Source organism: Oreochromis aureus, linkage group 13 (assembly GCF_013358895.1).
Source record: "Oreochromis aureus strain Israel breed Guangdong linkage group 13, ZZ_aureus, whole genome shotgun sequence".
In the NCBI taxonomy this organism is placed as follows: domain Eukaryota; kingdom Metazoa; phylum Chordata; class Actinopteri; order Cichliformes; family Cichlidae; genus Oreochromis; species Oreochromis aureus.
In genome coordinates, this window is record NC_052954.1 from 13,407,115 (window position 1) to 13,432,774 (window position 25,660).

Here is a 25,660-nt window from a genome sequence, read left to right on the forward strand (position 1 = left end):
AATGTCGGTGACATCTGACTTTGATGTGAAATCATCAAAAAACTTTTCACCAGTTTTGTGCTACAACTACGGAAACTGAAACTCGATGGTTATGTTTGTGTGCAAGGTAACGCTGCAAACAGCGGTTAGAGCTTCACTGCAGATGGAGATTTAACTTAAAAACTTCAGTCACTACTACTCAGCTTGCCCTGACCTGTCCTCTCATGTTTTCCTACCTGAAGGCTGCTCGGGTCGCTGTTCTTCAGGCGCACTTCAACTCCATCATCTTGGACTGCAGCTGGTGACAGTTTTCCTTGTTCTGCTCTGCTGCCTCTGTGTTTCAGTGACCCTCCTGCTCAGAGCAGAGAACAGAACAAGGACTAAAGTTGCCAGCTGATGTCCAAGTTGGTGGACCTGGAGTCCATCTATGGCACGAGGCTCAATACAGACGAGGGATTGAGATGTCAAGCAAAAATACTATACAGTATTTACTGCGGGGAACTGTTCACATTTCCTCTGAAGATTGCTGTCTGCTTTCAAACGACATAGTTGTGCTCGGCTTGTGATATACTATCATGACCTGGAAGTTTGAGCGTTATCTTGTTTTTATTTCAGTCCATTGTCTGTTGTAGTTTTTGGCTTTGCCTGTTTTTCCTGTACAGTTCCTTTTAATTTCCCCCTGTCACACACGTTCTACCAGAGTGTGGGTATCGTGGTGTTAACTGTTCATAGGAAAACCTGTGTGGTCTTTACCAGCTAATCAGGAAATGAACATTCTGAATACTTTGTCTGTAAAATAGCATTCGTGCATAGCTCTTTAGTCATAATGAGGAACGGGTCTGTTGTCATTCAGAGTAGTTTTTAGAGAAAAATAACAGCACTGTCCAAACATCTCAACTTCACATAACACAAATGCAGGATGTGGGTATTTAATCAGCTGGGACTTTGGTCATTAAGTTAAAGTGACAGGATTTGTATCCAGGCAACCATATGCCATATGTGTTCAGTTAAATCCGTTGGGAAAATTATGATTCACATCTCAGATTGCGATCCCACACAGATTTAAAGTTAAGTTCTCAATCTGTCTAATACTCCTGTGGAAGCCTTTTCTTTTCTTTCCTTTTCTTTCTTCAGCACAGTTGAATAGTCCTAAACTTTACTTGCTTATGTTTGAATCAGCTAAGCTGTCTGGTATTTTGAGCGTTGCAAGATAACAAACTTAATCTGAAAGAAATTGAATGAGTCTGTTATAGTTTATGTCTGTTGCCGGGCTCAGTAGCGTGATATCAATACCAGATAAATTTCTTCCTCAGTTATAAATTTGATAGACTGTTTGCTATCCGTTTATTGAACCATACTGCAGGGGGGAAAGACACAATGATACAAGTGAAACTTTTGTTGGATAGCTCGAACTCTGCGGCATTTAAAGTCAGAGGTTTCGGATGTAATCTGCAGCACTTCAGTTCATGTTATTCAATGTGGATATGTACACATGCATCTCTCTCTCTGGGGGCTTCCCATGATGCACTGAGTTTCTTCTTCACTCACGGTGTTTATTCAGCTCTCTGCATTTAATCATCATTATTGTTATTAATCTCTGGCTCTCTTCCACAGTGTGTCTTTTGTCCCGTCTTCCTCCCCTCACCCCCATCCAGCCACGGCAGATGGCTGCCTCTCCCTGACCCTGTTTCTGCTGCAGGTTTCTTCCTGTTAAAAGGGTGTTTTTCTTTCCCACTGTTGCCAAGTGCTTCCTCAAAGGGCTGGGGGGTGTCACCTGGTTGTTGAGGTTTTCCCTGTATCATTATAGGGTCTTTACTTTACAATATAAAACTCCTTGAGGTGACTGCTGTTGTGATTTGGAGCTATATAAATAAAATACAATTAAATTGAATTGAATTAAAATATGACAGTCCTTCGATCTGACAGGGTGAATTTCAACTTTGCTATTTTGTCCTTCGACTCATCTCCAGCTTGGCTTGGTTACAACTCCTTGCACTTGGTCTGCCTGTGACTAAGATCCAGCAAGAATCCAGTAGAACAGATACATTATGTAAAAATGATCATTTCAATGTTAAGCGTCTGGTTTTTTTCACCAGAAAATACTCTTGACCCCGCAACGTTATCCTTGCATGGAATAAAACTTTTATGATGAGAACAGGATATTTATTCCTTGAGTGCTCGTAATCCTTGTGCAACAGATAGCAGCGCATTAGCTCGTCTCCCCCTCTTTTCTGCGTGTGTGTTACTTGGAGCAAATGTATGTTCAGTGTGCTTTGTTTGTGCTCTGTGCTTATGTGTCATTGTATGAAATGAAGAAGGGTGGGCATGGATTTGCACAAGGTGGGGGTGGCTGTACAATGAAAACCGAGCCGAGGCTTTCTCTTGGACTCCTGTTTACATTTTGCTGCAATGGGCCACTTGAAAAGGCATCGGGTGGAGTGATGCTGAATGAGAGCAGTGCAAGTCGTGTACACACAACTTGCCTTGCTTGAAAGTAACAGCGTTAGCAGCGGGCCATATTAGCAAGTTCACTGTAGAGTGACGCAACAGAGCTCACAGGGAGCTCATCCCCGTTCCCAAGCGTCCCTTTCCCTGCCATCTACCCTCAAGAGAGACAGCTGTTTGTTCAGAGGGCAGGGGAGGGAGGAGACCTGGGCGGCCCAGCGGGGAGTGTTTGCCTTGCCACCGTCTGTTGTCTCTGCAAGGTAGAGCCGGGGATGATACTGTCTGAGCCGTAGTGAAACAAGGAAACCTCAGCAAAACAGAGATGCTGTAAAGAAGCACAAGAAATCAGGTTGCATAAACTTGTTAGCCTTGATAACACTGGCTCTAAAAGTGTCTGCTTGCACTGTCTGCCATTTGAATATTGCACTGTTATCAGTCAACACCCCCCCGGTTTCATCTCATTGACACCCTTCTCCCTCGCTCCTGCATTGCTGCAGTACAGGCACTTGTCTCCTCCTTGGCTAAGCCAGCCCTCTCTCTCTTTCTCTCCCCTTGTCTCCAACCTTTCCTCCCTCCCCTCCTCGCTCTGCCGTTCTTTGGCATCCTTCAGTTTAGCTGCAGCTTCCCACAAGGCCCTGATGGGTCACAGCTACACACACGCGCACACACAAAGCAGTTTACAGCAGCGCCATTCACGCATGGACCTCTCGAGCCATCTGCGACTCGACTCCTACGGAAGGCAGCCGTGACAGTTTTAACAAAGTTGTCAAATGTCAAGCAGACACGTGAAGAGAGAAATCTAAAAGGGCGGGTGTCGTGGAGGGGGGGACAACAAGTTGCTGTCTCCTCGCTTGAACCTTGCCAGTTCAGCTCATGAGTTCAAAACTGCAGGGCACGTGAGTGGATGGATAAAAGATGGAAGCAGAAAATGTTCGGGGGGTGGGGGGAAGGCAGCAATCATCAGGATGGCAGCTGGTAAAGGTGTAGCATACGGCAAGGGCAGTGAAGGTGTCGCTGTGACTGCAGTCTGCAGAGCTCTTAAGCAAGTCACATTTATCATTCACTTTGAATCATGTCTATAGCAGCTGTGTCGAATAGATGTGTCCTTTTCATGTTTTGGCCAGTTTTTTAAAAAACCTACAAAAAAACGTTGTTTGTTCAGTTCAAGGATTTATTGCCTTTTCCAATCGTTTTGTAAGAGGGTGTAATCAGTAATCTTCACCTTCCTCTCTGACAGGTGGGTGTAGTTCAAGAGCCTTTTACAGAGAGAGCTCAATGTACAGGCAACAGAGATGCGAGGGGTTGAGAAATCGCCACTGACTGAAAACTACGGCTGTCCTTTTTGGAGGGAGGCAGGTGTATTTTTAAAGTGAGCCATAAAACCTGTTTGTTGCTGTATTTATATGATGCACTGAACTTCCTCAGCACATGTGGCAAACAGCCTTTATCCTTGAAGCATAATGTTTCATTCTGAAGCTCGAAACTCGCTCTGTCTCTGTTTCCGTCACTTTCCCGCCTTGAACGGCGCTGATTTAATAGACTTTATGGAATACCTGCGTTATGAGCCCGATTATTACACATCTGCCACTTTAAGCCAGAAATGAAATTTGTTTGAATGTCGTCACAGAGCATTAAAACATTAAACCCGTTCCCCTCTTTTCAGTCATTTCAAACCATGTCTTTTATAAAACTAAGCAAAAAGTAGCCTTGAATTTAAGTTATATGATTAACAAATACTGATGACAGCATGGAAATTTATCAGAAAACACAAAGCTCTCTATTTTAACCCTCTCATCACTATTAGTGTCCTGCAAAATAAAGATTAATGGCCTGTTTTAAAGGATATGCACAGTTTACCTCAAACGCTCAAGGAGACCGCAATAATCAAAGGTAATAAACTACACTGAGTTTTTTGTTTTCATTATCTTTTATTGTTTGAAAGCACCAGCAGACTTGTTCGGCTTTAACTAAGTCAGCGGGTAATTAGGATGTCTGTATGCTTGTTTTCATATGACTGTTTTGAGTGACGGTACGCAGCGAGGAGAGACACCGACCCAGCGTTTTGTCAAGCGTCATCTGTGCGTAGCTCAGAAAGGCAAAAAGCCCGACTGAGTTTTCTGTTTCTAAACTGCACCCTGTCAGCGGCGACTGAAGCAGAGATTTTTCCCCCCTTTTTGTTGACTTCCAGTCAAATGGATTATTCCCGAATGGCACGCAGATACTGATCGGCCTAGCGAGGCTTAAGCCTACTTTAAAGTCACAGATGCCATCACCGGGTTTAATTGCATTATTGATCAGTTTGTGTCTGTTGGAGCGTTTTGCACATGTAGTGGCAAAAATGAGATTATTTTTTACTGCTTACATTTTCAGGCAGCGCGCATTTGAATATTTATCAGGTAAACAGAGCACTGAATTGAAGTGAGGATAAAAAGGATATTGTTGTGAAAAGGAGTGCGTCTGTTTTATGGGTCCCACATGAAATGTCACCACCATCAAAGTTATGTTTCAGAGCGCCTGTAACTGTCGAGAAATAATTCTCTGCAGATGCGTCTGATTATTTATTTTCCGCTCTGGTTTTAAACATTGGTGTAAAATAACTCTTGTGTCTGCGTGTTTATCCGAACTGAAGTCCTTGGGTGCGCTCCTGTAACCGATAACAAACTCTGTATGAAGAATTTCAAAAAGGAAATCAATTTGCTTTCAGGATGGTAACTGACATTTTTCCGTCAGAGTATCAGTTATCCAATTGAATAAACCTATTGATCTTCGCATCTCAAACTTCCATTGATTTGTAACCTGCCCGCCGCTCAGCAAGCCGTCATTACAACATTATAGAGAAACTGCTGCATGATTGAATTTATCACCAGTGTGATTAGTTTGGGATCTCCTCAAACTAATAGTAGTGACTTAAATGTTGCTCATCTGACTGACCAGTCATGGCTGATGATTAATGCTGTTTGTAAATCGTCATCGTCATGATGTCGTCTAGTAATAATGCGTTTAATTAATACAGCCGACAGTCAACTCTATGTCGAGGCAACCTGATGATTAAGCAAAGAAAAGTGTGCTTATAAACTATGTGCTGATATTCAAAAATGCACAGCCTTGCAGATGTATTTTATAAAATCCTATTAAACGCAACTTTATGAGCGCCCATTAAAAACATAAATCTCATAAATATCATTACTGCTGTATAAAACGTTGCTTGTCGTGCAGATTTTTTTTGTATGAACATCAAAAACTTAATTAAAAAAAACTGTCAGGTTAATTTTGAATCAATAACTTTTTTCTTTCCTCCCTCTTTATTTTATCGTCTTCCATTCAACAAATTCACCAGGTTGATGATTCATTCCATTAAAGGTTTTTAAATGGTATTGATAATCAATACTGTCTATTTGGTATTTACTCATATTCTAATTGGAAAGTGTAGTAGTTCTTGTCTTTAGTAGTTGTCTTCAAGGCATTTTGTTTCCTATAAGCTCTGTTTAAATATATTTTAATGAAATATAAACTCTCAACAAGCACTTTATTAGGTGCACCTTCTCAACTGCTTGTTAACCCAGTATTAGCCAATCATGTGGCAGCAATTTGATGCACTTACGCATGCTAACGTGGTCGAGACGACCTGCTGACGCTCAAACTGAACATCAATCTTTATTCAATCTTTTATTCAGGAAGTAGAAAAGTTATGTTGATTTGTTGGAGTATTTCGGAAAATGCTGATCTGCTGGGATTTTTCCCAAACGACCATCTCTGGGGTTTACAGAGAACAGATAGGAAAAGAGAAAATATCCGGTGAGCAGCAGTTTTCTGGGCAAAAATGCCTCGTTGATGCCAAAGGCCAAACTGCTTCAACCTGATAAGAAGGCATCTGTAACTCAAATAACCAATGCTAGATGGTAGAGTTAGAATTTGGCTGAAACAACATGAAGTCATGATGCCCTATACAGTTTGGGCTTGTGGTGGTGGTGTAATGGTGTAATGGAGATATTTCTTTAGCATACTTTGGGCCCCTCAATATCAACTAAGCGTTGTTCAGGCACCACAACCCAGCTAAAGGTTGTTGCTGACCATGTCTGGTGACTATTTATGACCACAGTGTGCCTATTATCCGGTGGCTGCTTCCAGTAGCATGCCATGTCTCTAGACTCAAATTGCTTCCACAGTCACCAGATCTTAATCCAATAGAGCACATTTGGGATGTGGTAATATGGGTGATTCATCACGGATGTCCAATTGACAAATCTGCAGCAACTGTGCGGTGCTGTCATGTCATCATGCACCAGAATCTCTGAGGAATGTTTCCAGCATCTTGTGGTTGTGCCATAAAGAATTAAGGCAGCGCCAAAGGAAAGGGGTCCAAGCCAGTACTATCAAGGCATGCCTAATATAGTGGCGTGTGAGTGTATTTATTAACCAGCTTCTGTAGTCTTCTTTCTTACAAGCAGGTGTTCCTTATAATGTAAACACGATGTTGGCATCCATGTAACAGAAGTCTGAATAGGAATAATTTTTCTTAAGGGTCTTTTGATGTTAGCTGAAATGTGCATAATCCCACAGCCACAGCCTAAATAATGTATTTATAGGGGCTCCACTCTGCTGTTTTTTTTTTTTTTTGTTTTTTTGTTTTTTAACCTACATAATCGCATTAGGACTAGATTAATTCAGTGTATTAATTTCACTGCACTTCCTGTGATGGTGTAGGGTGACTTGCAGCAACATTTTAATTATATGAAATATGAAATACAATTTAAAAAAAACACACAAAATAATTGGCCTAAGAAAAAAAAAGTCTAAAACCCTGTTAGCTGTGTTAAAAGGTGGGTTGTGCTGTTATTAAAGGGCCGTCTTTGTTCCACTTAACACCAGTGATCAAACTGGGGTCATGCTATGTCGGTCAGCTTGCCAGGGGTTGATCGCACTGAAGCTGTTAAACCTCTAATATGTAGTAATAACAGCTCTAGGTGATTAACTCTACATACGCATTATTAACACCCGTTATAAAAAAATAAAAGGAAGGTGTTTAACGTCATGGTTCACTTGGATTATTTCAGAGCTGCAAAAATTAGTTGCCAGCGGGAGGCAACTTGCCCAAACACCTCCTCTAACATCTGATGACACAGAATTGAGAGAGAGAGTTGTAAACAGGTAGGAACAGTGGTGGGGGGTCGAACAGTGAAGTAGGGCCCTTGAGGAAAGTGGAGAATCAAATCACATTGAAACAGGATGGAGTAGAGGAGCAGAGGAGGCAGGATGAGCAGCATACTGATGATGAGGATTAAGATTGTGGATAGGAGCGTGAGGGCAGAGAGATATGGAGACAGGTTTTTTGTTTTTTCCTTTTTCCCGAGCATTAGTGATGTTGTCTAGCTCACTTCGATTTTAGATCACGATGTCATCTGGGAGGATAAAAGGGCAGAGATGAGAGGAGGAGCAGGAGGTGATATGAGGGGAAAAGGGACAAGCTTTAACTGAGGAGTCGCCGGCAATGCGGTCTGATCCGTCATTCATTTCAGCTTACTCTATTAGACGCCGCTCATTATCGTCAGCCTTGCTTGGTCGGTGAGTCAGCACGACGTGTGATTTCAATAGCTTGTAAAGCAGGGGCCATCACATCGCCTGCAGGCGTCATCGCATTGCTGCCCAGAACCCTTTGAGATTTGAAAACTGGGCTGTCTGCTTATTTGACTGCTGTGACTTCGATTCCCCTGACTCTGCAGGTGGGTGACATGACAGTAGCTTCACGGAAACCGGCCCAGTTTCTGCTGTCCAAAGTCTGTATGAGGGTAAGCTGCTGCTCCACATGGCCCCACGGCACAGAGCCTGTGAATATTTGATGCTAGTTGTGAAAGGCCTGGAGTGAAGCGTTTGTTGTTATTAAAAATCTGACAAATAGGACCCAAATGTAAAATCCTGGACGTACCATGTCAGAAAACACATTTTATCTGACTGTAGACTGCCAATCACAAACAGCATTATTTATTCTAACACTTATTTTATTCAGTGTTAACACACCAGGTACACCTACTGCGTCATTTCCTGACGTGCTCGGTACTAACAGTCTGCCTGAGTCACTCATTTTCTAATGCAGAGTGAGAATGTGGCTGCTTCTTACCTCACCACTGGTGAGTATTTAAAAATGAGGTCTTAACCCTTAATTTCCCACGGGAATGCTGGCAGGCCAGTTTTACACACGGTTTTTAAATGACCGTAACGCCATTAGATACAAACTTTAAACGGTTTTGGAAAGAGGAGCAGACAAGCTTGACAGGGGGTATTCGGTGTATCGCGTTAGCATGAAGCATTCACAAATTCCTGCTGTCTGAACACAGACAAAGAAATGAGCTCCACCTAGTTTTTTCAGTGTCCCCAAACCCCAAAAATAAGTCCAGGTGATGGCCATGGGTCATGCTATGCTGGAAGTTCCAAAAGTATAGTTTTTAGCCCTGGGTATTGTTATTATCTTGTCAGGAAGGGGGGCAGCTCGGACGCCTAACTTCGTGTACAAGATAATCTACTAGCAGGCGGAGGGTTCGCACTGACAGCCGACATTATTTTAGTGACACAAATTTGTTAAAACTCACTTCTTAAAATGTACTTCAAAACGTTCCTTTTCCAGAAGTGCAAGTGCTGCTTCACTTCTGTGTATTATTCTCTCAGTGAGGTGAGTATAATAACCATTATTCTTTTACCATTCATGCATGTAAAAAGGTAAGCAGTACACAGGGTTGTTCCTGGTTCAGGAGGATCTGTGCATTTTTCTGATAACTCTTTTTTTTATGTTTGAGGTATTGCAACCTCATCAAAACTGAATCAGATTGTAATTCAAATCATTAGCAGTGATCATTCTGGGTCATTCAGACAGAGAGCATTAAACTCCTCGTTGTCTGATTTTAAGGAGAAGCTAGGGAAGGCACAGAAGAGGCATATGGTGTTACACACCCTCTCTAGGCCTAGCAGAAGGCCGCGGTGAAAGTGGAAACTGGCACCAAACACGTTGGCCAGAGGGCCAGTCAGGCACACGGGCTGTAAAGATAACCGCCTTGATTACGCTTACACTTGGAAAAACAGCATCGCAGTTAGAAAACACTGAGGCCAAAAAACGAAAGGACTTGTAACAGCAAATGCCCACATGAGGTGAGCTGTGTGTTTCTGTGCCGCAGCTCCTTCAGAAGTGTCTGCTCCAATCTGTGTCTGATTGGCATTCGTGAGCTCAGTTCGCTGGCTTATGTGCATGCAATATGTCCACGCGGACCACGGCTAAATAAAACCTCAGGCAGGCTTGCTGACCGATCCAAGAGGAAAAAATATTTCTGTGAATTCTGTTTTCCAGACTTTCATGGACAATTCCCCTGATAATGCTAGATGGTTAATAGTGCTAGCCGAACAGTGAGATGACTAAGACCATCCACTGATATTCTTGGCATTTTTAGAGAACCCTGTTTTTGCGGGGTGAACTTTATTCTTTTGGAGTCTAAGTCATATTCAAGGCATGGACACAGTCACAGAGGAGAGAGCCTGTCAAAGTTCCTCAAAAGAAGCATTCCCAGGCTCGGCTCCATAAATAACTGATGCTGCTTGAGGAGGAGTTCAGGAGGTCTGTCAGAGACCGCGCGCTGCCCTCAGTGTGACCTTGCATGATCGCAGAGGGCAGAGTCACAGGCATCTCAGGTCAACTCTAAACCCAGGGAATATTGGTGAAACAGGCACAGCTCTAGTTGTTCCTTAACCATTTATGGTAATGGTGCCTCTCTAACAAATAATGTGTTGCAAATCCTTCATTGGGTCACCAAATGAAGGAAGAAACTGCATTGTTTATATAACGGGAGATAAATTATATAATTTGCTGTGTGGTATATCCTGTAAATTCTATAATTACCCTCCTCTTTCATCTTTCGGCCCTGCATTCTGGCCAGGTGGATGGTTTCAGCGCGAGCAGGCTAGCTCACTGGTCTGCCCTATTAATCAAACAATGATGCAAATTTCTCTGAGAAGAAAGACCAGAAACTCCCCAATGCACCCAGTCAGGATTAATAGCCACCTGGCTGCCTTGGAAATTTAAATTTGACATTTTCATTGTTGAGCTTTACTTCATGTTTTGTCTCAGCTGACGTTTTTAATTAGTCCCTCAACTGAAAAGCCTGATGAAAGCTTTGCATTTCCTTTACCCTTTTAAATACTCACTTCTTTGGAGTTGAGGATGGAAGCTCCTAAAAAGCATTCATATAACAGGAGTATAGATCAGCTTAGATTTAGGGAGGAAGAACCACGCCTACGTGTTTCACGGTTCAACATTTTCTGCTTTTGTGCCGAGGTGTGCTGCTCATTCACTTTGAATGTGTTGCTGTGATCTGTTGCTTACGTTTAAAAGTTGAGGACTTTTCGAGCACCAGTGCTGCCATTGGCTAATTGGATCAAATCATCCTGAAGCTATCCTGACGAAGCGAGACAGTTGCTTGTGCAGTCCAGCATGTTGTGAGACATTACCCAGCTCTATATGAATAAAGCTGGGAAAAGAAAGATAGCTTAGTTTAGCCTGGTTAGGTTCCCTTATAAGTGAAAGGTTGTTGTTATGACAATCGCACCAGCAAAGATACCCATCCCCATCTCAGATACGCCCTCATCCATTTTCAAGGCAACCTGTGCATTTGAATCCTCCCCAAGGGCAGTTAGCAACAGTTATTTTCATTACTGATAAATCTAATGATTAGTTAGGCACCTACTCGAGTGCACAGGAGAGTTTGGAGAAAGAGACATAAGACAAAGATACAGATAGTGAATGTCATGGTCTGATATTTTATGTGCACTAACAATAGAAAGCCTACAATAGTGATGCTATGCGAATCAATGGTCAGCAACTAGTGCTGCAGCTGTCTATATGTCACCTAAGTCTTGGAGGATAATAAGATGTTGCCTTTATGCCTGTCAGAATTTCCTTTGCAGAAGTGTCATGTATTTTTAGTTTCAGTTATAACTCTAAAGAAGTAAATATCGGGACTCCATTGTGAATAAATGTCCCTAAATACACTTTGATATCATGGAAAGAAAATGCTGCACTTAATTTTCTGCAGGATCAAAGTGATCCAAACTTCCTGTTTGAATAATACATCAATGGGTACAATGCAAACAGGAAGTTTGGCTAATGTAAATATAGGCCAAAAACGATCTCAAGCTGTAGGTGTAGCTCACTACATTCACTTAACTGCTGTACATCCCTTACAGCATTATTGTAACTCTTTAATTTAGTCTGAAAAACAGTACTGTTAGTGTGTGTGTGTGTGCAAGATGTTCAGAAAGGTGTAACAACCTGGAATATAAAGCTTTATGACCTTAATGTTCAACCAAATAAACATGTTTATGGGTATTATGAGTATCAAGGTACAAAGTTTGTGTATTTCACCGTTAGCAGAAACAGAACTTGACGGTCAGATTTTGGAAGCCAGGCAAGAGATAAAACAGCAGAAGGGGAAAGTGGAGCATCTTGTGCCTCTAAGCATCAGTGATGAGAGATAAATTGGTGGTGACCTAGTACTAATGCGTGCTCTGAACATGATATATAATTCAGTGTGGGTTTTGATAAATGTGACCATGAACTCTGAAACCTAGAGGGGAATGTTTTTGCCACAGAAAATTGTGTCTGTGCCTCCTTAGTGGACCATTTACAGTCACATAAAAGTGCATCCCATGGAAACTGCCTTTTGGCACATGTGGACACGCAAACACTTTAAAACATACTTTGAAAAGTGTTTTGCACTCATCTCTTCGACGTTGCCCTACTGCAAATTTTAAACACTCTCATCTAGATTTCCTTCAGTTGTTTTAAGATGTTTTACAGTTTCTTTGCATGTACTGCCCATTTTAAACTCGCCAAATATGAGCCATTACATAAGCCTCCATTTCATCCTTCATTAGCAGATTTGATAGTGTGGTCATTTGATCAGATCATTGTCCTTTTAAAACATCTGCCTTACGCTCAACTTCAAGCCTGATGCAGATTCATAGTGAAGTCAGTTACTGCAAGCTGCTCAGTCACTGAGACAGGGACATGGAAGCAGCTCCAAAATAAAAACACTCGACTTCACTGCACCACACATTTCTGCTGTTTCATCTCTGTCTTTGATTTGTCTGTACAGAGATGAATAAAGGCTTTGCTTGTTCCTGCCTGTTCATTGGCAAAAGGCACTTTTACACTGTTTGTTTGGAGATCAAATTGCACAATCCCTTTCTGATCCCTGATCAACAAATCCACACGTTACCTGCAGATCCTGTGATGACATGTTGGGATTTTTGGCTTTTTTTTGGTATCAGCTTTACTAAGTTCCCTAATACTTTAAGTGACGCTGGAGTCTTTACATCATCGGATCTTTGTCTTCTCCATGCACCTTGGAAGTAGGTGCCAGAAAAATTTGTTGCTATCTTTTTTTTTGGTGTCAGACAGCACTGCTGTAGGGTTAAATAGTTTGTGGCAAGTTGGTAGTTAATTGAAAACAAGGGCAATTTTAGGTGATTGTAAATGTATTTAAATGTGCTTTTATTATATGGAAAAATCTTTTCGCATCCCTTCCTCGATGCATGGGCATCCAGAACCTTTTCTTTTCTTAGAGAGTAGGTTTCATCTGTCACTCTGTAAAGAGAGTCTAATATCTGGGCTCTAATCTGGAACCCCTGATTGAAGTTTAATGGATTTGAAGGTGTGATAAATGCAGTGGTATTCTTAGCTCATCCACAGATTGAGGGTTTTTTTTTTTCCTTTGTGTCAGCTTTGTTATTTGAACACTTTGGAAACTAATGAATGCCTAGATATGATACGATACAAAAAATATGATAAAAGTTGCACCTTTTCTATAAAGTCGTCCTTTATGACAGACTATTTAGTAGATAGACTTTGGCACAAACTTGGGGACAATGTCGCAGTTTCTTCTGTGCCCAAAGCAGCAGCCGTAGGAACAATTAGTGTGGTAGCCACAGAGGAGCATTGTGCAGTCTTGGAGAGAACAAATGGGAGCTACTTTACTTCTCAATTCAAAACAACTGTTTTACCCATCTATAATTAATGCGCCTAGAAACTGGGTAATGCCAGTGCAAAGTGTAGCTCTGCTCGCAGAGGTCCTATAATGGTGGAAAGTGTATACGGATAAGAAAAATTCTCCCAACTCCGCTGGTGACGGGAGGAGGAAATTTGGGAAGATAATAAGAACTGAGCATTGCTTACTCAGCGGCATCGATCGGAGCGTGCGGTACGTGTAACGTGAAGGAGCTACAGACCTCCAACTTTTCACACTCTTGAGGTTTAATCGATGCTGTTAAGGTCACCGGTGAAATCAGGGCCAGTGTGTAAACTGTGTGTAGGCAACTGGATTCGCATAATCTCAATTATTTCTAAGAGAAGAAAAATAAAGCTAGAGGGGGAGAGATAAAAAAAAAATGATTAAAAACAACAAAGAAAAAAGTTCCACCTACTAGTCTGAAACGGCATATTGAGAGGAAAAGTATTGCGTGACTAAAATTAACACTGACACAAGCAGCTAGTGCCATCTGGTGCATGAACCATCAAAGAGGGTCTCGGTGTGCCGTCGCACTGACCACACGCACATGGATGTGTGTGCAAGCACTAATTTCTGCATACTCTCAAATGTGAGCCAAAGAACGGAGCTGGTCCTTCTCGTCGGGATTGAATCCTTTGAGGAGCATCGCTGTGGAGCACAATAGGCAAAAGCTGCTGTCTTCCAAGTAGAGGCGTGAAAGCCTGCACTGCTGTTTAATAATGCATCAGGTTCTAGTGTTGTTGGTCTCAGGGAGGGGAGGAGGGGAGGATGGGAGGATGGGTGGGGGGTGATAGGGGTATGACGGTCAAACTGGGCCCGCATGTCAACAATCTGATTCATTCACTTCTGAGATGTTATCTCGTGGATTAAGCGGGCCATGAGCTGGAATTAATTATCCAAAGCATGTTCAAGTCCTTTAAGGCAGTTTATTGAAATGGAATGAGCAATTAAGCCGGAATTATTTATGTCTTGCTGTAACTATCTTGGAGGGGTTTGATGTTTGGATATCCTAATCAGGGGAGGGTTGCTTTCACTATCAACCCTGCATTGCAGTGCAGGGATCTGATCGGCACGGGCTTTTGTGGAGCACACTCTGCTCTGTCACGGTTTCCCTGTCGGCGTGCGAGTCGCGATTACTTAATACCGAGGTGTTCAAGAATGCGACTGCCGATTTCATATCTGTTAATGGCTTTCACCGGGCGAGGAGCACTGCTGAGAGAAAAGGCAGCGTTTTCCTTTGTTACATAAGCTCGTCTGTGCTGAGGCTGGAAAAAAATGACGGTGATTACTGTCACACTGTTCTCAAATCCGCTTTCTTCTGTAGCAATTGCTGAGTGGCCGCCTTATCGAGGTGTGTGTGTTCTTTCGTATTTCTGAGGGGTGGGACGGTTCGCTTGTGTGCCTACAGTGATTTGTGAGAGCCTTGGAAGGGGCACAGCTGTGCTTTTCAACTTGTTAGGCTCAAAGTGGAGAAATCTGGGCTTCAAGGGGCCGATTGGATGCGATCTTGCCCTTAGGGCAGAATATAGAAAGCAGACATAGCATGAGATGGCATTTTTTTTGTTGTCCTGTTTATTGTTGTTCACTTCAAGAATAAATTAATAATTTGATAATGAACTGATGAGGATTTTTCTGGATTTGCTACGTTAACGATGCCTCAGGGCTCTGGATAATTCTGCAAAAGACATTCCTGTTAGTAGACACTCCTTAATTAATGAGTTGATAAATTAAAGACTCATTCATGTCATTTCACCTTAAGTTTAACTTTATGGCTCATTGTGGAGACGCTGTGGAAAAATGCTTTATTTTATCACTTTAAATGGCTTCCTTTTGTTTGTTAGGACTAAAAATGCTTGGATCTAAACAATAAATATAGAAATTCATTAAAAAAATTGTCCTTTTACATAATAGAGTCGATATTTAATTACTTGTTTGAGAATACAAGGCATTCTTCACATTCCTGGGATTGAGCGGAAGAAAGAGTTTTCAGCTGTTCCAGTCAGCAGTCTCTTAATATGCTATAAAAGAGTAATAAAACCAGAAACACGAGGTTCAGGAAAGACTCGGAAATCTTAACGGCGATCGTTGTGCACAGACATTCCTTCTAGCAGGTGATAAGGTGGTAGATGTGGTGGATTTTCAATTTAATACCTCGTAAACCTCATTTGCCTTCTCTGAGAATCCACCTGGGAGTGGCCCTGTAAGGCTGAGTCAGCGTGGGTGACGCTGCTTTTTGTTTGTGATATATTGCAAACGTTGGAAGTGGTGGCACATTCATCCCTGTTTTAAGTGTTGAAAATTTCGGTTGCACCTCTTAGACACGAACCGTTCACTGCCAACCCCCTGCATGCCCTGTCCTGTCTCTTCAATGTGCAATGTGCACATTCTCATTTAGCAAACAATAGTGCAAAAGTCTTGAACCACCCTTTATGTCTTGATATTTTACTTCCAAGGAGCCAGACTTTCCTGTCAGTGTTCTTGAACAATAGTTCTCCGGCTTTCTGAAGGTATTCAAACTTTTTCTTTGCACGTTATCTTTTTTGTTTCTTTCTAACTCCAACAAATAGCAAATTTTTTTCAATTTCTTTCCAAAAAATGGCATAGTTTGACAGGAATTAAATAATATTTTTGCACCAGCGAAATGATTTCTAAAGAACTATTAGCTGAAAACTTGGCATATCTAAGGATGTTAAACATTTTGAGGAAACTGGACAAGTGGAGGACAAATGAAGCGACAGGCTTAAAAACTGTCTACAGCACATGAACCCAAAGTCCTGTATTTAAGAAATAGAATAAAAATCCAGCAAAGACCTGACACGGGGCCTGAGAGATGCATCTGGCCCTTCAATTTGATCCATCTACTGCTCACCAAAGCCTCATCAAAAATGGCCACTGATCACTGTTTGGAAGAGCGGTTTTTAAGAAGCCATTCTTAAGGGAAATTGTGAGGAACGATATACCGAACACACTGCCAAGAAAAGCACAATCAGTGGAAGACAGTCGGTGCTGGATTGGAATGTCCAGATCCTAGACCTCAACATTTTTTAAGCAGTGTTAGATCATCATCACAAGGAATGAAACAAAAGGCAACCAAACTCCAGAGAAGACCTTTGAATGTCCTCCAGGAAGCCTGGAGAACTATTCCTGATGACTACTTAAAGAAATTACAAGCAAGCTTTGCTAAGAGAGTGCAGACTGCTGAAAAGTAAGGGTGGTCATACCAAATACTGACTTTCCCGCTTGTATGCTTACACATTTCAGTGAATCCCTGCATCTTTTTCCCATTTTCCTAACAGAAAACAAAGAAATAAGGAGTGCACAGCACTGTACAGTGACCTCCTACAAACTTCAGCTTCAATCAGAATCAGATCTTCATCTCGCCTTGACCCTCGTCTATCAGAATGATAGAATGATTACTGCAAAATTGATCTTTGAATCTAAATATCTTTGTGTTCTGATTCTGTACTGGTAAAAATGGTCATAAATAAGGATTTTAAACATGTCCGATATGCAGGCATAAAATTAAAAAAAGATCATTTCGGTGTGTATGCACAATGGAGCCCAGGATGAATCTATTCTTTATACTGAGTCGACATGGGTGCTACGAATGTGTGACTGCCCACGTTATCTGCTCTGTAGCCACAACCCAGGACAGCACATTACCACATAGATGGATGCAGTCATTGTGCAGATAAATGGCAGAGGTTTCCACTCCTCCAGAAGGGCACCGTGAAATGGGAATTATGTCACCAACATTATTCCTCAGCGCCGGTGTCTGTAACACATTTGCACGCAGGCTCGCACAGGCACACTTTGCAGCCATGCTCGGGAGCCGGTGATTTCCCCGCGGTGTGTCTGGAGTTAAAATGATGTGTTTGCAAGGATGAAGAGGTTTTTAAAATGCAGTGTCATCTTGGGTTTAGAGTCAGTTGCAATAGCAAAGCTTAAACAAAAAGAAGTGCTGTCCACACATCTAAGCTACTGCTGTGGTTTTCCAACCAGGGTTGAAGTAGCTGAGTTCATCTGATGGGGCTGTGTGTAAAAATGTCGAGTACTGCCACAGAAGTAGCACGCTGTGTACACAGTAGTCGGTTACCAAATGTAGCATAACCAGATTTCTTTATATCAAACTAAAAATAGCCCTATTTCTTAATTTTTTTTCCCCTGGCATGAAGAAAACCATCAGTGAGTAGTGTGAACTCACCCTCAGAGCAGCTCTGCTAGAAGCTTATGAATTTGTGTAGCTGTGCCGGAGGAGGAGGAGGAAGCTAATAAATCTTGCAAATTTCTCCAAATGCATCACCTGACCTGAACTAAAAACAAGAGCATCATTATGCTGCTGGAATTAAACACAACTAACATAGCGGAGGGATGATATCGATAACGGGCAGAGCTGTAGCAGTGATGCATGTAGTAACCGTGCACCCGCCCTCCTCCATCCTGAAGCCTGGCACTTGTATGTGAGGTTGTTCTCTGTGAGGATGATTTATCTTCGCTGCAGATCGGTTTCATGCCTCTTCACTGTTGCTGTGTAATATGAGAGCAGGGAAAGACACAGCTGTTTCCTGTTCATCAACATTTTTGTTTTTTAAATCTTCTACAGGATTTATTATGTAATCTTCTGGGTCTTTGTTTGCTTGCTGTGAATTTAGCACACTCAAAATGCACACGTGCATATATGGGTTGTGATAGAAAGCAGCAGTGGTTATAGAGCACGGTGCTGATGAGAGTCGAAGGAGATCAGAACCTGCACATCACGATTCTGTGCGAGTCGGACAGAGATGGAGGGGGTTAGGGAGGGAGGGTGAATTCAAGGGGCAACCCCCCTTTCTAGACGAGGGATTCCTTTACTGCAGTGATCAGCAGTACTCCCCTCACCCTCCCTCCCCTCTCGTGCTCCTCTCACTCATAGCTTTTCTCTTTCCATCTCCCGCCCTCCCTCGTCTTCCTTCTCTTTCTTGCCGCCATCCCTGCCAAACATACACACTCCACAGTCACGTTTCGGGTGGGGAGGGACTGTGTGCTGCGGGTACAGTATATGCAGCACATGGTCAGAAACGCAAGCGCGCTTGTGACTCGCACGTTTTTACTCCAGCCTCCATTTATCTCCATCGCTCCCCCGCCGCCCCTCCATTTATCCTCCCGTTCGTTCCCCCCGTCTCTCCACACCTCTTTCCCCCTCTCTCGCGGCCCGTCTGTCCATCTCCTCAGCCCGTTTTTCTTTGTCTCTCCCCCTCTCCCTTCGCCGCGTGTGACATTGATTCCAAGGTTGCTGTGCTGTTGACTGCTGCTACGCTGTTAAATATTGCAGGCAGCGTTTCAGTGGCTGCGTGCCGAGGGGAGTGGAGGCGCGGGAGCTTTGCTCAGTCGCTGCAACTGCAACTACCGCTGACAAACAGGCTGGTGAACAGACGGGTGGACACACACACGCACACACTCACGGCCACCTGCAAACACACAGAGGTATATCCACGCATACATGTCACTCCACAGATGGACGTGCATGTGTGCCATATTTGCATATGTTTGTGATGGCGCTCTGTGCCAGCGGGTGCGTGGGCTGGTGATGACGCTGTTGTGGGTATCTCCGTGAAATCTTCCTGTCTTTCGAATAGCTGAAGTTAATGAATGAGCAAAGCCGTGCTGGAGTGCTCTCTGCAGACTGTGCAGTTATTCCAGATGAGCCAAAAAGCCCTTTCTCAGCATGTCATCTGATCAGAAACCTAATCACTGTTTGGGCTCTACTTGGTGCTTGGCAATTGCTATTCTCATTTAGGACAGACACACACACACCCCTAGACATACCTACCTACACACACACACACACACACACACACACACACACACACACACACACAGAGGAGGTTCTGTATTATATCTGCAGTGGTGGCATTTACTCTCACACCTTTTCCATCCTTTATCCAGATCAACATAATTCTTTGTATCTGATTGATTGGCAGTCGCAGTCACTGATTGACAGCGAGGCAGCTGGGTTTGAGTTTCTGTGTCTTAGTTTGATGGTCGGATTACAGTCAGCCCCCTTTGAAGAGGCTCTAACTGCTCACAGAATTATTTTTATATACGAGTTTATTTTCTGTCAGTCAGAGCAAGCTGTCTGTGTCAAACATGAACAACAATGTAAAGCTTTGGAAATACCTTAGGAATCTGTGGGAAAGCCTTATCGCAGACAGACCTGGGATAATTGTGTTGCTGACTAATAATAAAATCAGGCTTTATTATCCGGACCGCTGACTTCTTTTTGCTGCTTCTTGCTTTTGTCCAGGATAAAAAATGATGTTGGTAAATGGAGCATTTATCTCGGCTGTACAGAATTAGAAAGGATCTGTTTGCAGTGAAAGTATACGCACACAGATGCACAGATACACGTCTCCTGTGAGATATCTTTTCACTCTGTGACTATCAGTGCAGTTGAAGCTCTGCTGTTGTGGTTTGGATCAGTATGGGTCAGAAAGTGTGGATGTATCGTAGATCTGATATTACAACGGTTGTACACAGAGTAAGCGCATCAGTACATTGTATACTTGTACACAGTGTATACATTCACATGCAGCCCTAAAAGTTGCACAGATCTGGGCCCCAGATGTCAGGGACAGCGTGGAAAACTGAGCATTTTTTGTGGTACAGTCACAATTGGTTTATCCAGAAGTTATGACTCCCCAGAGGTGTGTTTTTTTTTTTTTTTTTTTTGGTTTTGTTTTTTTTTTGGTTTTGTTTTTTCCTGATGTCTCATCTTCATCCGCCATTTGTTTTCGTTTTTGTTTTTTAAGAATGAGAAGAGCTGCCCGCCTGCCATTTGCCCTGGGCTGGATGATGGCTCGCCAGTAATTTGAAACATATGAACACTCAGAAGTATTTTTGTGACAAGAAAGCCGCAGTTAAATCGGTTAATTCGTCCTGCTCGGGCGTGGCTCTTGTCTGCAAATGGGAGCATTTCTAGAAAATGGGAAAGCGGTCCCTGTTGTGTAACACAACACTCTCGGAAATAAACAATTAGAGAAGTAAGTGGCATTGATTAGGGCAGTTTCATATTGCCGGGTGCTGCACGCTGATCTACAGCAGCAGCAGCTGTGGTTGGCTGGAAGAAGCATGCCAGGTGAGAACAAACAGTGAAAAGGCAAAGTAATGAGTTTGGTCCACTTTCTCCTCCTGTCTGCAGGGTTGGAGGGGCGCCCCCTCATGGCACGGCCAGAGACTGTTGTGTTCCTCTGCAGCTCCAGAGCGTAAGTATTCCCTTCCTACTGCATCGTTAACCTGACACGCTCACCAGCAAAAATCCAGACGCAGCACTCGTAGCTGTATGAGAGCTTTCCCGTTCTCTTTTTTCAAAAAAGGAGAAAACCCCAAACAACAATGGGAGAAATTCTGCATTAATCAGAGAGTAGAGGCTCATTTGGAGTTAACAGGCAGAAGTCATTAATGTGGAATCAGTCTCGGGGTAGCATCTGCTTGTCTGTGTGAGAGGCGGGAGTGATGGAGAGTGTGAACAGAAGGTGGAAGAGAAAAGGAGCAGCACTGCAGAACAGGCTGAATTCATTTTAAAGCGTGCCTTAATAGCTGTAGGATTGTAGTAAAGATAGACACGGGGTCCCTGCACTTTTAACAATGCTCCTGCGATGACAGGATAAACGAGGACAAAGGGAACGTGTGCGGGAGAGGGGGGCACTCGGGGCAACGTTTCAAAGTGTCACTGTAATGAAGAAACGGTCTTAAAATGAAATGTCTGAACCTTTAGTGTCTTTTAAACGTGACACCTGGAAAAGAAGCCCGGCTGGTGCTGCCTGTGCCAGCTGAGCGTCCTTCATTTCTCGGTGTGGACCTGGGCAGAGATCTGCTGATTCACTGCAGTGGGCCTGTGCAGGAGGCGGAGGTTTTTGGGTGCAGCAGGAACAAGGAGGCTCGGATCATATCTCCTATGGGCTCGCAGCCCCCTGCCTTGATTCATGTGTCTGTCTTTAGAGGCCACTCAGCATGATAATGGTATAAGCTGTGCAGGCTCATTACAACAGTAGTTTGGTTATGGACCAATAGAGCCATATTACAGGCTTATATTAGCAGAGAGTGCCAGTGAGCCGAGTGTGGGCTCAGCTGTTTGGGACAAAAGTGATGGAAGCGCTTGAAAAAAGCAGGGTGTACAGATGGCACCGAAAACGCACAGAATCATAAACTTGAACTCAGTCCCAGGCACACTAAGCGATTCCATCTTTTTCTCGGCTAAGCAAAGTTAAAACATTTCAAAGAATGAATAAACTACGGTGTTCACCTCGAGGCCTTTTAATTCAGTCTCACCACATGCGCATGATTTAGAAGTCTTTCAGGCTTTTATGTGGGAATAAGAAACATCAATAGTTGGCTTCAAAGAATCAACGGCAGTCCTGTGAGGAACAGGTTCGCAATGTTAAGGCTGTATCGATTCTCCAGAACTGATGGCCTGAATAGGGCTTATTTTGGCAAACCGCAGCGAGCAGTGTATGTCTTTCAGTAGCTACTAGTCTTGTGTTGATTACTGACAAATAGTAGATGAGCTAAACCAAAAATTAGGTACTGAGAGCAGTAAGATTTTTTTGACAGCAATGCTATTATCAATTGTGCGTAGGCTCAATTATTAATGCAGCTCTCAGTACAACTATTTTACTATCTTATGTCAAAAATTAAAAAAAAAAAAAAGATTTTCATTGACAAGCCGTCATTGTTGATGGCTACAACCAAGCTTGGACGCATTGGACATTGAGGAAATGATCGTTAACTGGAACCAGTTATCGATATTTGTAGCAGTGCGTTTAAGTTAATTAGATACTTAATATCAGAACTCTGACTCCATACCACTACTTTGCTGGGCAAACTGTTTAATGATACCATTTTTTTGTAGTGTAGTAGTAGTGTATATGTGACAGTCCAATATCTGCTGATAACATTGGCCAGCCAATATATCAATCAGGCCACATCATCTATATGTTTTGTAGTGAGCAATGCAAAGTAAACCAAGAATAACTAGACTCCTGCTTCTCATTAACGCTTCTTAGCCTTTCAGTAACTTCATTAGAGAGCACGGAGGAAAGCTCATTTTATAACTACAGTTCCAAAGGAGTTGGGACACAGATGCAAATCTCATTTTTATTCACAATAAATAGAAACATATCAAATGTCTTGAAAAAATTAGAATGGGAGCAACAAAAACCTGGAAAGGTAAGAGAAACAGCTGGAGGAGCATTCTTCAGCTAATTAGCAACAGGTCAGTAACATGATTGGGCATAAAAAGAGCATCTCAGAGAGGCCGAGTTTCTCAGAAGAGGTTAACGAGTCCTTAAAAAAAAAAAAAAACTGCACCTACAAATTTCAGAATAATTTTCCTCAGGGTGAAATTGCGATATCTCATCATATGCAGTATGTAATATCATTAAAAGATTCATCCTGCATCTCTGATGATATGTGGGAGTTAGTGCTTGCACATCTGGAAATGCACTATGAATGCTCAAAGGTATACACAGGTTTTAGAGGAGCATGTGCTCCCATCCGGGTAAGGTCTTGTTTAATTCAGCAAGATGATGCTAAACTGCATGCCTACTGTAAATCATTGCATTCTGTTTTTACTTCCATTTTACTCAGCATCCTAATTTTTTTGGTATTGAGGTTGTGCAAGATTACTTCTGCTTTTGTGACGTTCGACCCGTCCCTGTTTTCTTACTCGCGACCGCTACAGAGGTGACGGTGGTGTATCAGAACGGGCTGCCGGTGATCTCAGTCAGTTTGCCGTCCAGACGAGAGCGCTGCCAGTTCACCCTCAAGCCTCTCAGCGACTGTGTGGGAGTTTTCCTCCAACAGCTCCAGGCAGAGGACAGAGGCATCGACCGGGTCGCCATCTACTCTATGGGTATGCTCACACACAAGTGAACAAAACCTCATAACCTTTAGTTCCAGTACCTTTTTGTTGCATAAGCCCTCTCTTATTTCCTCCCCGTTTGTCTTTCTCTTCAGATGGGGCGAGGGTTGCCTCCTCCACAGGAATAGACATCCTGCTGCTGGATGATTTCAAGCTCGTTATTAACGACACCACACACCTCGTTCGACCACCGAGGAGAGGTGAGAACCGGCAAAGGAAAGGGCAAAGCCTCTGCTGTTCGTTGTTAGGCACATTTCAGTCATGGCGTGTAACACTGCGACTGTGGATGTGGCGGGTGTTTTTGGGGGGGTGGAGTGATCACGGTGATAGGTGCTTTAGCATAATAAGAAGCACGGCCACTGAAGCCTGAAATTCTTAAGTCTGAATTCTGCCTTAGGGGGTCGTCACCAATAAGAGGAAGTTGGGATTTTATTGCCAGCATGTGGGAAGCCTGTTTATTTGTTTGCATTTGTGTGTTTAACTTCAGAGCTGTTGCCCCACGAGGAGGCGGAAAAGTTGAATGATGTCAAGTTTCTGGTGCAGCAGCTCTATACCACGCTGCGCATCGACGAGCACCAACTTAGCAAAGAGCGTGAGCTAATTGGACGACTGGAGGACCTGAACTCACAACTCCGCCCCCTAGAGAAGGTCTAACTCTCTTAACGTGTTTTGGAGTGCTGTAATATTGAACTTTGTGCTGCTATAAGACGATTAATCTTCACCACAACATCAGAGAACTTGAAATTAAGTGACCTGCATGCTTTTATTTTTTCATGGGAGAGAAGAAGCTATTATGTAACTAGTATAGCTTATCACCCCAGTCACAATTCACACGACATGGCTAATATAACTAAAATGTTATTATTCTGTTGTTACTTGTGTACTGAGGGGAATTACTGACCTAATGGAAAGTAGCATTTTGTGCTCCGCTTGTGAACGCATGTGTGGTTTCTGTTTTATCTGCTGTGCAGGTGAAGGAGGAGTTGAGTAAGAAGGCAGAGCGACGCACCACCTGGGTGTTGTGGGGTGGCATGGCGTATATGGCAACCCAGTTTGGTATCTTGGCCAGGCTAACCTGGTGGGAGTACTCCTGGGATATCATGGAGCCGGTCACCTACTTCATCACTTACGGCACCGCAATGGCCATGTATGCCTACTTCGTTCTAACACGTCAGGTAAGACCACAGCCTTCAAACTTGGATAAAGATGTAAAGGCCTTAACAAGGTGTAAACATCAAAGCTATCACATGATCCAAGCATCCATGTTTGAAGATTCATACTGGTGGAAAACCAGGAGAAATCTGTTTAGCAACCTAATAATGGTTTGAATGCTGCAAAGAAATGGATTAAATCTGAGAACCTGTATCATGAGAGTGAAGGCATGAAGCAAATGAAGTGCCTTGGATGTGTGTTTTTTTTTCTCGATCTATGGAAATGCCATCCAAAGACAAACTCAAACAGATGTAATATGTATTCAAGCAGTGTTACTGTTAAATATTTCTACATTCTGATAACCACTGAAGTCAATTATAAAAGAAGAAAGTTCAGCTTTGATAGAAGCTAATCAAATATGTCGATTTACTCCTTTTCCCTGCTGATTTGTTTTGTTAACAATCGTGCACTGTTGCCTGACAAAAAGCATTGAAATAGATTAGATCTATTCACATTATCGTATTGAAAGCCTTTTTTCTAGTCTCCACACTTGTTGTGTTTTTTGTGCTTTCGCTGTACCAAAAAGTGTGACTCAATGTAGGCCAATTATGCCGAAATTCTGTTAAGAACCACCCAGGAAATCATCACACTAGTGAAATTTAATGAATTTTAAAAAAACTTTTAAAGCCATGTGACATCGTCGCCCTTCAGCGTTCATAAAATTACCATAAATTTTTAAATCCAAGGACATGGAGCCAATTTGATGTTGGCTTTCTCACTCCTATAGAAATGAGTAGATGGAAGGTTTCTGATAAACTGGGTCCTCTTACACACAGCTCTGACTGCGTGTCTCTGTAACCTGCAGGAGTACGTTTATCCCGACGCCAGAGACAGGCAGTATCTGCTGTTCTTCCACAAGGGGGTGAAAAGGACACGCTTCGACATTGAGAAGTACAACAAGCTGAAGGATGATATCGCTGAGGTACAGTTGCTCGGTTGAAAGCTGGGTGTTTTGTAATGTAAAACCAGCGCTGCAGTCGCACTGGGGATTCACGCATTTTGCAATTCAGCTCTCGGATTTGTTGTGCCAGTGGATACGTGCGGATTTGCACCACCCCGCCACATTTTATTTATTTATTTG

The 25,660-nt window shown here is 42.8% G+C and overlaps 1 protein-coding gene across 2 annotated transcripts in view; it reads left to right on the top strand.

The window, feature by feature from the left end:
• mcu (mitochondrial calcium uniporter) overlaps positions 1-25,660 on the top strand; it is a 56,470-nt gene that overhangs the window by 26,969 nt on the left and 3,841 nt on the right. For both annotated transcript variants that reach the window (XM_031732074.2, XM_031732075.2), the window contains exons 3-8: positions 20,647-20,710; positions 23,188-23,358; positions 23,463-23,567; positions 23,855-24,015; positions 24,339-24,542; positions 25,385-25,501. In XM_031732074.2, the coding sequence (XP_031587934.1) occupies positions 20,647-20,710; positions 23,188-23,358; positions 23,463-23,567; positions 23,855-24,015; positions 24,339-24,542; positions 25,385-25,501 (822 nt within the window). The remainder of the gene's footprint in view (positions 1-20,646; positions 20,711-23,187; positions 23,359-23,462; positions 23,568-23,854; positions 24,016-24,338; positions 24,543-25,384; positions 25,502-25,660) is intronic.